We start from the raw sequence: 17,541 nt of genomic DNA, 5'->3' as shown, positions 1-17,541 counted from the left end.
AACTAGGTACACTATATAACAAGGAACATATTGTTACATCATAAGTAAATATCATACAGAGACAGGGCTTGTAAGAACATTTATACCTACTTTGATATAAACATAAAAAACCGTTTGGTCGATTACTAAAATACTGTCAGTGTGTTTTTGCTTCTTCAAGCAGAAATACCTTAACCACCAACTAACTTGACCATTTGTCAGGAAGATACATCAATTATTATGAGGAATAATATGAGAGGCTACAATTTGAAAAAAAGACCCTGCTAAAACTGTTTCATTGGGAGTCGTGACTGTTGCTACGGCCCGTCTAAAAAGGATCGTATAAATTCAGGACCTATTTTTTTGTGATTTTTTGAGATATTACCAATTTATTAAGTTTCTAAATGTTAAATACTTATTTAGATAAAAGGGGGACAAAAATGAGGAGTTAAGAAATAAAAAGTAATTTTATGTAAAAAATTATTTGATTGTATTTCATATTTTTTAGTACAGTAGGTAGGTAGTGTAGATACCTATCTATTGTTCCACTCGTGTCACTTTGTAGGTACAAAAAATGACCCCGAATTGACCAGAAAGTAGGTAGGTATATTCTTATCATTTACGCAAATACTTGCGTATTTATAACAATTAGGTAATTATGACTGTTCATTATTGTAGGTATACAAACGAAGGAAACAACCAAAATAATTTTCATAATTTCAGATAAGATAAGTTCAGATAAACCCATTTTTTCACTGTTTTTCTTATGAAATAAGTTATTTTGATTGTATTTTTAACTAGCTAGGTAGGTAACTACTATAGTTTTGAAGTGCGACTCGAGATGTAGTTTTTGTTGAGTTCCGTTTGAAGTATTTGTAAAACTTCGTTACTGCAGCCCCAGAACAATGTGAATCCACTGCCGCCTGAAATAATACGTTTTCAGAATTAACTTTCAACTCCTTAATAACTCGAAATGAAAATATTGTCGAAACAAAACTGCGTCACTTATTGCAAACTATGCAATGCTGGTACAGTTACCATAAAATGTGTGAGCTTTTTTTTCTATGTTTAATGTGGATGAGCATGATTATAATCCAATTTTAGGGGGATATCAGAGGTCTCATGGTATGTAATTAAAGCGTGATTAGTATATAAACTATTGAATGTGCCTTATACCGTGCTTAAGATTTCTATTTGGATAAATAGTTTGATGTACCTACCTATTTCGTTACATGCCGTATTGACTAAGTCTAGTTTGGATCTTTGTGCTGAAATAATCTGCTCTTACCATGTCCATAGTTGTGAATATAAAGCTTTCCATTAATATGCTCTGGTTCCAGTCTTATAGATTCTCTTCCCGGTCGCAGACCTGACCAGTGGGTCTTCAACTTGGCGTGCTGAAATAAAAAGACCATATAAATAGGTACATATGTAGCAACATTTATGGCATGATTTATGGATGTAAACTCTTTTGTAAAATGGAGAACGATAATTGTGGTTGTCTTGAGGATCATAATATGATATTATTCTGATTGATGATAGATGAGACGTATGTATTACAGAACTGAAGGTTTGAAGTGTTGCAGGCAGTCAATTGCTCAAATGCAAGTTTTTCAGCCCTGTATCTACCTATTTGTTTTTGATAAATTTCAAGGACATAAAGAGATATTTAAATATGTATTTATTTGTTGTTTTAATTACCTTAAGTCCCGGTAAGATTTTCTTGGCGCCATTTACGATGAATTCGACATCTTTCAGGTCTATTGTAGTATCGTAGCGGTCTTGGCGTGTACCTCCGAGAACGCACATGTCGACACTGAAAAAAATAATATTTTCTCATTAACGCAACTTTTAGAATATCTAGACCAAACATAATACGAAATAGGTATTAGTCTAAAGAAAAAATCTAAATAAAGCCAATCCAGTAACCTAACACAAAATTCTTTAGACCTAGGGTGTAATACCCATCGGCTAAGATTTTTAAACTACTGAAATGGAACCTAAAACCTTTGTACGGCATTCGCTTTTACCAACCATTACGCTACCGCATCATCAAATCTCTAATTATCTAATAGATGATTAATTGTTTCGGTGACATATGATCACGCACTCCCCCGGTCCAGTACGTGTGCACCTGATGGACGAGTCCATGCGTACGCGCACTTGTAGGGTATCTAATATGTTTTACGATGGTACGCATCTATTTCCGGGTGTGATAGCGTAGTACTGTGATTTATACAGGGTGTGGCGTAAATAATGGATAATCCTTTACCAGCGGATGGGCGACCACCCGACTGATCTAAATATTAAAAATTTATCTCTGGCATAAGTATCATAGTTTCTGAAATATCGGCCAGTATGAGCGTAAATTGCTTTCTTAAAAACACACAAAATGGCCGAAATTACCCTGTATAACACCCTGTATAATATGAAATAACAAGTAATATGGATGGCAAGATACCAAACGAATAAATTGGGAGCTCGAGCACTCTCGTGGTCCGGGCATAGAAACCAACACCACGTGATAGGCAGAAGTACATTAGGTAGGTAAGTTAGTCAATGTAGGTAGGTATGTTTAATAATGATTTGCTGATGTAATTCATAATTTTACGACCAATAGCGATTTTGCTTACGTAATAAAAAATAATTATTAAAAATGATGTTTCGTTATTTTATTCGTATGTATAAAGCGGTATAGGTATTGAAAGATATCGACTTACTTCGGGATGATGTAGTGACCCAAGTCATCAAAAGTGACCTCTTTTATCCATGACGCATCCACCTACAAAATTAAATTATTATTATTTCTTAACAGTGTTAAGTTAGGAGACAAAAAGTACAGTAGCAAAGTGCGGTCCGGGATGTATTAGTGGCACCCTAAGTAACCGAGGGTGTCACCTGTCAAACGAAGTAGAAGAGAAAGGCACAAAGCCCTCTCCGGGTTGAGCCTCAATAAGGCAAGATGTATGTGGGGGGCACTGGTGTGTTTTTAAGGTCCCAGAGCTCCTCCATCCAAACATCAAAGAAGGTTACCGGGGTGGTTTTTTAGTAGCAGCACCACATAACCCGGATTTTCCCCCCCAGGAAATTCAGGTATCCGAAAGGATTTTTCCCCTCGAGAAAAAAAAAAAAAAAAAAAATGGTACAGTAGCAATAGTGGCCTTCTAGCCGTCATCCGGCTACCGGCCAACTGTATTTTGTTTATAGTGTCCAAGTGTGTGAAAAATACACAGATTCATTCTCTATTCTTTTACCTACCCACGTAAGACGGATAGCCGACACGACTAGTGAGACTTCTTGTCAAAAATTATAAACAAAAAATCTCAGAAAAGACTTTTCGGCCTGACGCAGGATTCGCATAAACTCACTACCGCGCCACAGAGGCAGTCAAAAAGCATTATGTAGAGTATCAGAGATATTTTCACTGCCTTGAATATTAATCTTAGTAATCGAATTAGAATTTAGTACTTATAATATTTTGAACTGAGATCCTCGCAAGTAAAAAGTAATGGAAGGATATAAGAATTTATTTATTGTATATTTATAATCTTTGTTACCTTGGCAATTTGTCCTCTGATAGGCACCACTTTGTCATCAGGTACAAGATACCTGGCACCAAGTCCGGTACAGTTTATTATGATATCGTACTCCTTCAACATCGGATCTTGCAGGGAAGTTGGTTTCGCTTGTACTAGCTTGCCACCAGCTCGTTGGAACTGCTCTTGAAAGTAAGCCAGCACTCTCGGAGGAGGCACCACGAACGATGTGAATGTGTGGCCTGCCCTATAGTGATATTAAATCAATAAAACCTCATTGAAATTTTACTAATTTTATTTTGAAGGTTCTCCAGATATACCTACAATTTAGAACCTTAAGAAATAAAAATTGTTGCTAAATTTGTGTTTTGCGTACCTATACTTTAAAAAAGTATTTTATAGTATTGGGTCGCAAAAAAGGTTCTAATTATTAAATACTATGTAAATCCTTTACTTTGATCGCAGCTAAGCAAAGATAACTTAAATACATTTTAAATCGTGGAGAGAAATAAAAAAATTTCGACCGTAAACCTCGAGAATAGGTTTTAACTTATTCTCGAATAACTTAAAAGAGCAAGCCGTGAGTTTCTTGCCGTTTCTTCGCACGAGCAACCAGTTTTCCCTAAACGAATATAAAAAATACAATACCATACTTATATGAAATTTCAAATAGGTACTTTGTACGAAGTTTACCAAATAAAGGATATTTTGAATTTTTACTTACTCGTATCTAGTGTTATAACGCCGGCTGTACGTTTCTAACTGCCTGTCATTGAGCTCCTGGTAACCATAAACCACTTTCAGCCATGGCGGCTGCTTGAAGTTCTTCTTTTGTGTGCATAACTCGTAAACAGGAGCGAGGCAAATATGAACTGTCCCTGTCAGCCACAATTCTTTTAGATATTCCAGTGTTTCGCTGCTCCATTTTCTAGAAAGAAAGAAACGGATGTTATAAGATAGCTATAGAAAAGTCGGTGTGGCTCTTACGCTAAGAAAGCATTGGTCGATTGCCATTGAACGTGATATGTGATGTGCTACAAAGCGACATTAGGGATAAATCTGACAAAAGGATGCATAAATCATGGAAACGATCCGGTCCTTTAAAAACTGTAATTTTAGAAGCAACTCTGCTTATATGCGTTGTCTTCTAAAAGGTCTGACCTTTTATCTGACTTGCACGTAAAAGGGTAATAAGTGGAAAGTGTCCATTAAGAAATGAATTAGCTTTTATCTTACTTTAATTTAATATTGTATGAAACTAATGGGGTTTTAATACATTTTTACAAATTTCCTAATTACAAGGAAATAATATGGAGTAAAACGAAAGTACAAGATTAATCATTCATAAAGGTAAAAATATATAAATGCAGACTTACTCAATAAGTTCGTTTGAGGAACTAGTCAGGTACGGTAACCACAGCCCACCTGATCCATCGCCGGTCGTGTTCGGTGTAAATTCTGGCGAGATTACTGTGACCTGGGATAAACAGAAACGTTAAATAAAAGACCGCAGGCATATACAATTATTGCTAATAGATAGCATAAAGCATTTAACCACGGAGGGCTGCTGACACCAGGTAGGCAGCAGGTCGTAAAAAATCAGTCGAATCTCTTTAAAGCATGCTTTTTGAGAGTGAAAACATGGTGCGTCTTCTAATGGGATATTTAATTTTATCAACGTAGGATATTTTTCTACGAAATAAGAGGAAACGGATAGCATCTTTAATTCTATTAATATTTTCTTTATTAATACGATAATAAAGTGAATAATAATCCAATATACCTCTTGTTTAAATCACTTAAAAATCAAAGCGCATTTTGAACGAAAGAACACCTAATGTAGTCTCAATTTTATTTTCATCAGGTAAATAACTGAGTACTTACTTACCTCAAAATTCTTATATTTTTCTTTAATCTGGTAAGCAGTAGACAAGCCATTAATACCGGCGCCGAGCACTGCAACCTTCACCATCTTTGATCGCTGGTGGCTTGAAGCTTAAGGTGTAGTGGTGTGTAACCTCTCCTTTGCACAGCGGCGAAAGACATTTTATCTAGACTTTGTGTGCATAAGAATCAAGACTAAGTTATCTTAAAAGGTCAAAGGTATACACATATCAAGTAATAGTTAAGTAAACAAAGCAATTGTTGATAGGTATTTATATTAGGTAGGTATAATCAGCAGCAAAAGTTAACGGACCACAGCAAATTTTCAGTAAGCCTTCGCAACTCTCACACTGATTAATGACATACCAGATATTATTTTAAGAAGGTAGGTTTAACAATATAACTGAAAAGTACTTAATATTATTGACAAAGACCGATTTTCAAAATTTTTATTTGTTCCGCCACATTTTTATGTTGACTGTACCAACTGGTGATACTAGCAAGGAACGGCGTTACATCATAATGAATTAATTTCGTACAGAGACAAGGCTTGTAAGACACGCGCGATATTTATACCTACAGTTAAAGAATGTTACTGAATCACTTTTGAAGACCTTTATTTGATAAATGTAAATTTTTATTCAAATAAACCTTACAAGTCCATAATTGTCAGTTTCGCGTAGAGCGTATTTTAAAATCGTAAATCTATTTTAAGAAATTTGGAAATTGGATATCTTAGAGCGTTAGCAGATTGCTAGAAAATGTTGACATTGAATTAATTTGTACATTTAATACATATATTATACTGGCTTACGTGGTAAAGAAGTATCTGCGTTAACTCGTCAATATATAGAGACCACAACAAAAGTAATCACAGGCGCAACTTTAATAGAGTAGGTATTTATTGCTTAGCAGTTGATGATAGCTTTTACTCGGTGCTATATTTTACGTGTAATAATAATTATTTACCTACTTGCTCGAGAGAAATAAAGGTTGTCAAATGTTGTATCCATCCATTTAGCCCATGTCAATATTTTCCTGGTACCAAGATGTGAAAGTTAGTATCTTTTACTTCGAAACCCCTTAACGAATTCTTACAATAACGACTTTTTATTGCATAGGTGCTTATGAAAGCTATTGATTTATCGACGGTGTGAATTGTTGGTTAGTTGGTAACTGGTTCGATTTCCGGGTCTGGTAAAATTAAACAAAGCCTTCTAGCCTTCTAGCTAACAGAGCTTGGAATACTCATTGAAGTACGTATTAGGCAATAGTATTCACCTTTTTATTTATGTACAACTTACTCTTAACGAAAACGGGCCTGAAAGTTATATGAAACCGTTTATAAAATTGTTATTTTAAAATAATAGCAAATAATATTCCGTGCACCTTAGGTTTAGGCTCTTAAGACGGTGACCTTAGGGTGTAGGTTTCTCAACGCAATCAAACATGTCAATGTCAATCATTTCAGTCCAACTTCTGTCATTGTCAAGTTTGTCAAAAAAGTTCTATAAAACTCGTTGAAGTAAGCCGGACGCTTTAACGAATTTTAAAATAATTTAATAACATTTATAATCATGAAGTACGTTAATAAAGTTTAAAAAAGCATAGCTATTATGGCTGTATATAATATGATATCGTTTTAATAAAGTTTCCGGACTAATTTGCGTGTTTATTCCTTTCAGGCTGACTGTGGACGGTTTACTTGTTTATTTTCCTTACGATTACATATACCCAGAGCAGTATGCTTATATGTTGGAGTTAAAACGAGCATTAGACGCAAAAGTAAGTATATATACTCAAATATAATAGAAATATAAATATAATCAAACTTTTTTAGGTTATGTTTTACGACAACAACAAACAAAGTATCGAATCTGTGGTTATAATATTTTTTTAATGTTTTAGGGCCATGGATTATTGGAGATGCCTTCAGGAACTGGGAAAACAATATCACTGCTGTCTTTGATTGTGGCTTATATGATACAAAACCCACATCATGTCAGGTAATTTAGAATTACAGTTTTATATATACTGATCAAGTATTAATGACACAATTTTATGCAAAGATAAAATAGTATTGGTAGCCTAAGCTTTATTAATTAGTAAGATCATTTTCTAAAGTCTTTCTTCTGTAAAAGAGTGTAGGTATAACAACTTTTTGCTACAATGCTAGTTGAAGGTTGTTACTCACTATTTAAAAAAGAAATAGTGTAATAACATTATTTATACACCTCTGCATAAACTCCTAAAATGAGTATTCGCAAACACAGTAATAAAGCAAAAAAAATCATTGCTATAAAATATGTTAAATCAAATCACATTAGTAACTGAGCCATTTTTTTCTTTACAGAAAGCTAATCTACTGTTCTCGAACAGTGCCTGAGATAGAGAAGGTTCTGGAAGAGTTAAAGAACTTAATCAAATACTATGAGAAGAGCCAGGGAGAGAAGCCTAGTCTCACTGGTGTTGTGTTGACCTCACGCAAGAATCTCTGCATACACCCTGATGTAAGGACATTTGATTATTGTTGATTTAAATTCTGTAAATATTTAATTAACAGCCAATTATCAAATCAAACATGACTGTATTGTTTGAGTGATTATTAATTAATTAAAAAAACTTCCACATATAGAACAATGTATTTTCCAGTAACAAGTCTTTTTGTGTAATAAAATATGTTTCTAATCTTACATTTGCCTGATTGTCAACTACCTTAGTTCTGTGATCAGTTTATAATTAAAAAAAATAATGTAATGGGGAACCCTTTCAAAAAAGACTGTAAACTATGTCAAATGACTTCTCTCTATTGTTTATCAGGTATCAAGGGAGCGAGAAGGCAAGCTAGTTGATGGTAAATGTCACGCACTGACCGCTAGCTACATCAGAGAGAGACATGAAGCTGACGACTCTGTCCCTATATGTAAGTATAATTACTATATTCATATTATTCATTATGTTAAAACAGCCAATATATATTTACCAGTAGTTTACAAATAACTAAATTATCTTTATATCATGATCATCATTTTAGCATCATTAGCAGTCTTTGTCTGCTTACAGCACAATAAACTAGCGTTGTTCAAACCCGCTATGTAATCATAACACGCTACGGACTATAGACTATAAATTTTTAGCGCGCTATTTTATACGCTATGCTATAGCGCGCTATGTGTTAGGAAGCGTGTCGGCGGTCGGCAATCAGTTTAAATCTTGCAGCACGCTTAATCTTGCAGCACGCTAAATCTCGTAGCAAGTTATATTGCACATCGATAATTTTTATTATTACGTTACATTGTATGACTAAAGTAAGCAGTAAAGATGATCAATGAACTCTCCTTCATACTTTCAGGCTTAGGACTGTTTATAATTGATAATTAAGTTATATTAATACAAATGCATAATTTATTAATTAATGTTATAAAACTTGCAAAGTACACATATACAAAAGTCAGTTAAAAACAGTCGAAAACTTATTATTTACATATTAGTCAACTAATAATAACAAATCATATAGCCGCTAGCCGCGCTAAACGAGCTTAGCGACACAGCGCCATAGCAGGATAGCCAATCGCGCGACGCGTGAGCGTCCGCGTACATAGCGCGCGATAAGTGCTAAAAAAATATATTGCGCTATGATATAATGCTATGCGCTATATTAACCAACTCTACAATAAACCTTCTATTCTTACCTGTCAATGGAAATTAAAAGAAAAATCTCAAACTCAAATTCCACACAAAGTTAAATAACACATCTTAGACTTAGTTCACTAAAATGACTTGATTCAGTCCATTCAGAATGCATTTAAACTACTACATTTATAGAGGATCCCAATCATTATCACTGTTTTTCATTGGCATATAATATTTGCTTGTCTTATACAACAGGTCAGTTCTACGAGGGTTTCAACCGTGAAGGCAAGGAGTCCATGCTTCCTTATGGAGTGTACACCATAGATGATCTCAAGCAATATGGAGCTGACAGGAACTGGTGTCCGTATTTCCTCTCCAGATTTGCTGTAAGTATATTCACATATTCATGATCTTGGTCAAGAATCTTGTTAGTACTACATACAACTATTTTTTACATGATAGGGATTACTGTGGTTTTTTTAAATGCAATTATACTTATTAACATTTTCTAATCGCAAATTATAACATTTAGCATTACGCAATATTAGCGCTTCAGAAGTATTGGTTGGTGGTTCATTATTTCTTTTATGCTTCCTGTTCTATAAAATATTTATTACATAGTTATATATTAATACATATCTATGTAAGTTACAAGCGTACACGTATACGTAAAGTTCGAACCAAACGTGCACGTAACTATGCGCGCTATTTAACGGAGAGAGAAAAACGATGGCAAGGAGTGCGGGTGTACTTGTATCTTTACATTCCGTAGTTTCTATACAGGGTAGAGCATCTACCTTGCATTCCTTTTGTATTTAATTACCACCTTTTATGCAATACCTTATTCGTATAATCAAACATGAAGTTTAATGCAACATACTACAAACTTATGATCACTGAAAAACCTAAAGCCAGTAACCCTAAACTATAACATTTAAAATACATTTTCTTTAACAGATAATCCACGCAGAAATAGTGGTCTACTCGTACCACTACCTTCTGGACCCGAAGATCGCCGAGGTGGTGTCAAAGGAGCTGAACAGGGAAGCAGTAGTCGTGTTCGATGAGGCACATAACATAGACAATGTGTGCATCGACTCACTCAGTGTCAAAGTGACTAGGCGTACTATAGATAGAAGCTCTATAGCGTTGCAGCAACTAGAGAAAACTGTTGCACAGTGAGTATCTAGTTGAAATTACACTTATATGGACATTGTTATGGCTAAAATCAAAGCTTATTGTAGCAATGACTATCTTCAACCATATTTATTGAATAAATAATTTGACATAAAATAATTGATCGTTGGTATGTCTGTTCACAATCGACTATAAACAACTTTAAGGATTTAATATGCAGTTCTTATCAATACATAAGGTGATTCACAGTAAAACATATAAGCTTATCAACTGTGTGTAAATTGAAATAATTCCTTATATGAATTAGGATTTGATTGTTGAATATATTGAAAAATCATTTGATCCCACCCATCGAGCATGGAGCAAAAATCAATAAAAATAATGTCTGCCAAACGTTGTCATTATGTTAGAGTATGACTTTATTTAATTTATTATTTTAGTTACCAGATGTTTATATACTAAAATAACGATATCCCCCAGGATCCGCGAGGCCGACGCGGCCCGGCTGACGGTGGAGTACGAGCAGATGGTGGAGGGGCTGCGCCAGGCCGCCGTGCAGCGGGAGACCGACGCCATACTCGGCAACCCCATACTGCCCGACGATGTGCTCAACGGTTAGATAGCCTATACGATACATTTTAAAATTAAGTTAAAGTATTACTCTCTTATTCACAAACACACTATAAACCGATTTTAGTAAAAAAAACTACTACAATATGTTTTCTCTTTTTCACTTCGCTAAGAAGTGAAAGAAACAAAACTCTTTATAAACCTTTTATAACTTGATATATTTTTATGAATATGACGATTAAGCTTTTATACTTGTGTGTTACGTTTTTACGTCCAATTGGAATAAAATATTTTGATCGGAATCTAATATTGATTATATGCAAGTGTATTAAAAGGATGTGAAACTGTTTCTTTACTTAAATATTAAATAATAAATAAATTTTTTGTAACTGTATCAGAAATTAGCACTTCATTAAACTTAAGTCATTGCGTAAAGTAAGTCCGGCTGACGGAAGTAAACATTATTAACGCAACTTAATGTTTCACAGAGGTGGTGCCAGGAAATATTCGCAACGCGGAACATTTTCTAAGCTTTCTGAAGAGATTCATAGAATATATCAAGACACGACTGAGAATACAACACGTAGTGCAAGAGTCACCTGCAGGTAAATAAAACTGACTTTTTATAATCCTTGCTTTTAAGTAGGTATAAGTATTTAATTTAAATATGTATTTTGAGTTTGAAAGATTGTTTATTCGTTTTGTTTTTGTGGTTGTGTTGCTATAAACTTACTCGGTTGGATAAATTCAACAGTCGAGGATGGATTTATTTCTTGAAGTGAAGTTAAATTAAGAATATATTTTTGTGCATGTGTGCTATCTCTTCTAATAAGGCTCTTCCACCTTACCGATCTAGTAGTAGATTCAGTAATAATAATGACTAAGTATCATAAGTGTCAAGACAACATTTGACCTCAATTAATAAAATATTTAATTCAGCCACCATATCAGAAACACGAATGTAACTAGATACTCGCCTTCAGTTAGGAAATTTGTTTTTTTAAGATTTTGCTGTACATAATATGAGTTTCCCTATGAGGCCGACATAGCCTTTTGTTGGCTAAAGGCCTTGCCAATAAATTTGATAACAAAAAAAAATAAAAAATCTAGATACTGACAAAACACTTTTCTTCTAGGGTTTCTAAAAGACGTAGCAGCTCGCGTGTGCATAGAGCGCAAGCCGCTGAGGTTCTGCGCCTCCCGCCTGGCCTCCCTCATGAAGACGCTGGAGATCTCCGACCCCTCCCACTTCGCCTCCCTCACTCTCATCACACACCTCGCCACGCTCGTCTCTACCTATACGAAGGGCTTCACCATCATTATAGAACCTTTTGATGACAAGACACCTACAGTTTCGAACCCGATTCTGCATTTTTCGTGAGTATATTTTTTTTTAATAAGCACTCGTATATGTCTGTTGATGTTTGGAATCAGGTTTTAAGAAATTATTCATTTTTTTGAATATTGAAATTCTTTAAATTAATATTTTTTAATCTAAGCATTAAGTTAAACAGTCCTGTGATATCATCTCTAGTTATAATTCTTAAAATTGTCTTATATTTCTTTATAAAGGAAAGATATCAATGGCCTTTTTTACATTCCCGACTGACAAATTTCAGTATAATTATTAATCACATTTTTTTTTATGAAGCTGAACATCGTTAGTAAATCTTTACTAAAACAAACAGCTTATTCTAAAACATCGTACTCTTTTCTCTGAACATACAAATTTACAAACAGCGAAGTGTTCGCTGATTCGCTGTAATTTTCATAATATACTTTGATATGGGACAAATACTATTGTGATATGTATTCACTGTGCTTAACACAAACAATAGTGATTCGCCAAAATAGAGTACAGTTCAAATTCTCTTATATAACAGCGCTTGTAACGAAACCATAGCGCGATTCAGAATTAATGCACAACGCCATCTATCGAACTGATATGTAAACAAAATATTTTGAACAGCGCTAATGGACGTTCGGTGTAGTGGTTAACGCGATCGTTTTGATTTTATAAACGTATATACTGAGTTCGAGTCTCATTCGGTTCGAATATTAGTGGGATATATGAATAGATGTACTAGTACAGGTAAAATAGGGTCAAAGCTATTTATATAAAACTTAAGCTACACGTCCACCACGTCATAACCGGAGTGTACGGATCGTAAGGATATATTGCTTTGCTTTAATTACTTGCTTACTTTAGTGCTTTGTATAAATTCTATGGTACTGAGTCCACTAGATCGGCATTTAGAAATTAATACAAAGTAACTAATTCTTACGGTCGGTACGGTCCGTAGGCATCGATTCCGACCCAGTCGACGCGTAGTATTAGTTGCAAAATATATACTATTATTATTGTTATCCTACTGGGAAAACGCTTACAGAATAAGAAATAGGCTTGAATAGCAACGCCCTCAATGCAAGTATAAGGTTTTCATTCAATTTCCTAATTTAGTATTCTGTCAACAGGTGTATGGACTCGTCGATAGCCATGCGGCCAGTATTTTCAAGATTTCAAACTGTGATTATTACGTCAGGTACGTAGAAAAAACTTCTATTATTAATAAACTACCGCGGATCCACCCGCATTGCATTGATATTTAGCTTGATGTTTATTGATATAATCTATACTAATACATAGTACATACATATTACAAAGCTGAAAAGTTTGTTTGTTTGTTTGAACGCACTAATCTCAGAAACTACTAGTGCGAATTAAAAAATATTTTATTGTTGGATAGCCTACTTATTCAGGAAGGCTACTGGAAGCGTGATGTTATATAGCCTATAGGCTATATAACATCACGCTTCCAGTACAGAGTACCAGTAAAAATGATACAAAAACGGAGAAAATTATGACCCATTCTCTAAATAACCATTGAATTAACATTATTTGTTTTTATGTACATGTTAGAAATATGTTATGTTGTCGTTGTTTCAGGAACGCTATCTCCTCTGGACATGTACCCAAAGATCTTAGACTTCAACCCAGTTATAATGAGCTCATTCACCATGACGCTGGCCAGACCTTGTATATTACCTATGGTAAGTATTAGAAATACCGAAATGTCACATTTTGCTGAACCGTTGCTACTTCCGTAGGAGGTGCATTCTTAGACCACTCGGCTACTACTTCTTTACGCGCTAAAATTTCTAAAAATGTTATCTTCAATATTATTTTACTGCCATAGTTCTTCAATGGATAACTATAACGACTATTTTAGTTGCTGTTTTGTACATAAAGGTATGCTTTGCATATAAAAGTTCGTTAGACTATACGCCTACGCGTATCCGTATACGTACACATACGTACAATATTTTAATATTTCAAGTAGCAAATATAAATATTTATTAATATGCACATTATAATTGTTTACTTTCAGATAGTATCAAAAGGCAGCGACCAGGTAGCAATTTCATCTAAATACGAAACGAGAGAAGATGTTGCTGTTATTAGGAATTATGGACAATTACTTGTTGAGGTCAGTAACTAAAGTTATTTAAGTAAAGCCCTTGTGGTCACCATAATAACGTTTTGTGCTAAATCTATGTTATATATCGCATCGTTGTAGATAGCAGCTTCAGTGCCGGACGGTGTAGTGTGTTTCTTCACGTCGTATTTATACCTCGAGAGCGTTGTTGGCGCTTGGTATGATCAAGGTATGTAGCCCGAAATTTATTAATGTACCCTATAAATCGCAATAAGCTCGCATCCTATTATACAGGGCGCAAAACTTGCCACTGATAAAAGGTCTTACACCCATTTTACACCTCTAAGACCATGATCTTATATATGTATGTATATGTAATTTTATCTCTCTCTTATGTAACAATATAAATAAATTTTATTGTTGCAGGTGTGGTGGCTAGTTTACAACGACACAAGTTACTCTTTATTGAAACACAAGATTCAGCTGAAACTAGTTTCGCGCTCATCAATTTTATCAAGGTAATTGTTGAGGTTATTTTAATTATTTTGTTCATGCCATAATTTTGACAGTAAAAGAATAATAATTCGCAAGATCGTTTAATAATATTACATTTACAACTAGTTAATAATACGAATAATAAATAAGGAGAGAATTATTTTACTACCTACTAGACTGCCTCCGTGGCGCAGTGGTTTAGGTCGCCACGCCGATACCACTGCAACGGGAGGTCGTGGGTTCGATTCCCACACGGAGCAATTATTTGTGCGATCCACAAATAATTGCTTCGGGTCTGGTCGTGCTTTGTGTCCGTTGTTTGTATGTTTGTAAAAGTCCCCGCGACACAAGAGCAATTCTTAGTGCGGGAGTTGTCTTTTAAAAAAAAAAAATAAATAATAAATAATGTAACATTAGATTCTTCGCAACTCATTTCTTTTCTTTAAAAATTTTATGTACTTTATGTATTTTAGAATCAACATCAGATTCTTTCAACAAAATCCTTTAAAACAAATAACTCAAACAAATATTTTCTCTGTCTGTTTAATCGCTCTATTGACGACAAATACAATAAAAATATACCTAAATTACAACACAATATTTCCCTTAGGCATGCGAGAGTGGTCGCGGCGCGGTGCTGCTGTCGGTGGCGCGCGGCAAGGTGTCGGAGGGCGTGGACTTCGACCACCACCTGGGCCGCTGTGTGCTCATGTTCGGGATACCTTATGTGTTCACACAGAGCAGGATACTTAAGGCTAGGCTTGAGTACCTTAGAGATCAGTTCCAGGTATGTACAATTTTTTTTTTGCAATGTGCATGTTGAAATGAAAAACCGTTTTGGTGTCCTTTTGCTGAGGAAGTTTGAGGTTCTTCTTTTTTCTTCCTCAAACAGTTTTTGGGGTTTAGAAACTACGTATGTAGAAGTTAAAGATGGATTCCTAACAAACATCAGAGCGGATCGAGTATTCACCGTTTTATAGCTTGACAGATGACAGACAGTCTGATGTAGATAGATATTGTACTCGGGCCATTTCAAACGTGCGCACTAAGTCATGTCATTTTTTCGCAGACTCTCGCTCGCACTTACACATTGTCAAATTATTTTGATTGTGCCGTATTACGCAAACGAAATTCGTAATGGCCTGATAGTACGTTTACGCTCTGTATTTCAAGGAAAGGCGTAATTTTGAATATTGGTATTGTTTTGTAAGATTATGTATATAAATGCTTTGTTTTCTTATTCCAGATTCGTGAGAATGATTTCTTGACATTCGATGCGATGCGACATGCAGCTCAATGCGTGGGGCGAGCTCTTCGGTAATTTAAACATATTTTTACTTCATACTTGTACTTAGTTGTATTTCTTTGAACTAAGTAAACGGTTATAATACATCGAATATTCCAACAGAAATCAGAAAGACCTAAAAGCAATTTGCAATAACTGGGAATCGAAATAGAGCTTCATGATCCCGACTTGTAGTTTTTATTTTTTAAACGCCTTACTGTCCAACTGCTGATCAAGGGTCTCCTCCCAAACGTGGTTGTGGTTAGGACTTGAGTTCACCACGCTGGCCTAGTGAGGGTTTGGGACTTTGCATCCCCTTATGAAATGTGTTAAACAAATATTTCTATTTTATCATTTTTATTTTCCAGTGGTAAGACAGACTACGGTATAATGATATTCGCGGACAAGCGGTTCAGTCGAGCAGACAAACGTACCAAGCTACCGCGCTGGATACAGGAACATCTGAAAGACTCCCTCTGTAACCTCAGCACTGAAGAGGCTGTACAGGTAATCATGTCATAATTTGATATATTGTTATATATTTATTTCCAAAGCAAGGATATAACATGCGTTGAATCTAATCTTGTGAATGATTATAGAAACAAATTGTTTCACATTTTCCCCATATTCTGCAAAATTTTATTGTGTAATTTTTTTTTATTAAAAACTGCATTAAGTTGTATATGTGAGCAAATGTAGATTTCTTTCTAAAATAAGTTATTCATGTACACCTATAGTGCGACAACTCAGTAGAAAACCTTGTATCTAATAGTTTGTGTATGGAGGAGGATACAAATTTTTGAATTTCGAGTATCAGTGACCCGCAAACCTAAACAGCTGAAAGTAGCCTGTCTGATACAGCTACTTAGTATTGAAACTACAGAAAATTGTTATTTTGATTATAAATCTAGATCAATCGAGCAGGCCAAGACTCTCTACTAATTTTTGTGACTATACAATAAAGTGCATGAATTAAATATTACGATATTTTACGACTATCATGCTAATAATCATGTTCTTTCCCCAGATCTGCAAGCGCTGGCTCCGTCAGATGGCGCAGCCCTTCACCCGCGAGGACCAGCTCGGCGTGTCTCTGCTGACGCTGGCACAGCTGCAGTCGCAGGAACAACAGGACAAGATCGAGAAACAAGTTATACAGAAGTGAACAACGACGGGGAACATAATAGTATTGATATTGCGACTATTGTATGAGGAGTCTGAGGATTCAAGTGATGCTGTACCAATGTCAGAGGTTGCAGGTCGTTGAGGATGTTAATACATACGTAATATCACGATTCTTTTCCTTGAGGGTAGACAGAGACCAAAGAACGCCATTTGGTATGTTCCTTACAAACTTCTCTTGCCCATTGATTTCCATGTATCTTGTCGGGGATATTATTGTGCTACGAAATATACCCTCAAACTCAAGGAAGTTTACAATTCATCTGATTTTCCAGGATTTGGAAGGGAATTTGGAATTGTTAAAATGTCTATAATATTGTAGACGGTTTTATGTAAATAGTATTGTCGTGTTTGTTATTTTTAAGTTCATAAAATACAAATAATTGAAACAAGTATGGCCTTT

At 35.0% G+C, this 17,541-nt stretch overlaps 2 protein-coding genes across 3 annotated transcripts; one reads left to right on the top strand and one right to left on the bottom strand.

Annotated features, from left to right (window-relative positions):
• Positions 1-424: 424 nt before the first annotated feature.
• On the bottom strand, positions 425-5,572 carry Daao2 (D-amino acid oxidase 2). 2 transcript variants are annotated; one of them, XM_076123655.1, is made up of 8 exons: positions 5,404-5,572; positions 4,892-4,992; positions 4,240-4,443; positions 3,537-3,762; positions 2,700-2,761; positions 1,681-1,795; positions 1,200-1,376; positions 425-902 (listed from the first exon to the last, which is right to left on the bottom strand). In XM_076123655.1, exons 1-7 carry the CDS (start codon positions 5,485-5,487, stop codon positions 1,230-1,232), a joined length of 939 nt encoding a protein of 312 aa, XP_075979770.1. In that variant the 5' UTR covers positions 5,488-5,572; the 3' UTR covers positions 425-902; positions 1,200-1,229. The 2 variants fall into 2 exon arrangements, with proteins under 2 accessions (XP_075979770.1, XP_075979769.1); XM_076123654.1 differs by having other exon boundaries at positions 433-902; positions 1,268-1,376.
• Positions 5,573-6,879: 1,307 nt separating this feature from the next.
• On the top strand, positions 6,880-17,530 carry Xpd (general transcription and DNA repair factor IIH helicase subunit Xpd). The gene is made up of 19 exons (XM_076123534.1): positions 6,880-6,981; positions 7,085-7,184; positions 7,308-7,405; positions 7,753-7,909; positions 8,220-8,322; positions 9,288-9,418; positions 9,990-10,210; positions 10,650-10,783; positions 11,228-11,344; positions 11,876-12,116; positions 13,215-13,282; positions 13,687-13,790; positions 14,129-14,227; positions 14,318-14,405; positions 14,603-14,694; positions 15,282-15,458; positions 15,918-15,988; positions 16,325-16,463; positions 16,984-17,530. The coding sequence occupies exons 1-19, from the start codon at positions 6,977-6,979 to the stop codon at positions 17,119-17,121; spliced, it is 2,283 nt and encodes a 760-aa protein (XP_075979649.1). The 5' UTR covers positions 6,880-6,976; the 3' UTR covers positions 17,122-17,530.
• The last annotated feature ends 11 nt before the right edge of the window (positions 17,531-17,541 follow it).

The sequence above is a fragment of the Anticarsia gemmatalis genome, chromosome 15 (genome assembly GCF_050436995.1).
Source record: "Anticarsia gemmatalis isolate Benzon Research Colony breed Stoneville strain chromosome 15, ilAntGemm2 primary, whole genome shotgun sequence".
NCBI lineage: Eukaryota > Metazoa > Arthropoda > Insecta > Lepidoptera > Erebidae > Anticarsia > Anticarsia gemmatalis.
This window is presented reverse-complemented; position numbering and strand designations above follow the sequence as displayed.

Excerpts from the sequence above, each read along its gene's own strand:
- Daao2 (XM_076123654.1), bottom strand. The coding sequence starts at position 5,487 with ATGGTGAAGGTTGCAGTGCTCGGCGCCGGTATTAATGGCTTGTCTACT. Across the intron at positions 4,444-4,891 it reads TCCTCAAACGAACTTATTGA|AAAATGGAGCAGCGAAACAC; the intron begins GTAAGTCTGCAT and ends CTTTCTTTCTAG. Across the intron at positions 903-1,267 it reads TATTCACAACTATGGACATG|GCGGCAGTGGATTCACATTG; the intron begins GTAAGAGCAGAT and ends GTATTATTTCAG.
- Xpd (XM_076123534.1), top strand. Across the intron at positions 8,323-9,287 it reads TGACGACTCTGTCCCTATAT|GTCAGTTCTACGAGGGTTTC; the intron begins GTAAGTATAATT and ends CTTATACAACAG. Across the intron at positions 14,228-14,317 it reads ATGGACAATTACTTGTTGAG|ATAGCAGCTTCAGTGCCGGA; the intron begins GTCAGTAACTAA and ends GCATCGTTGTAG.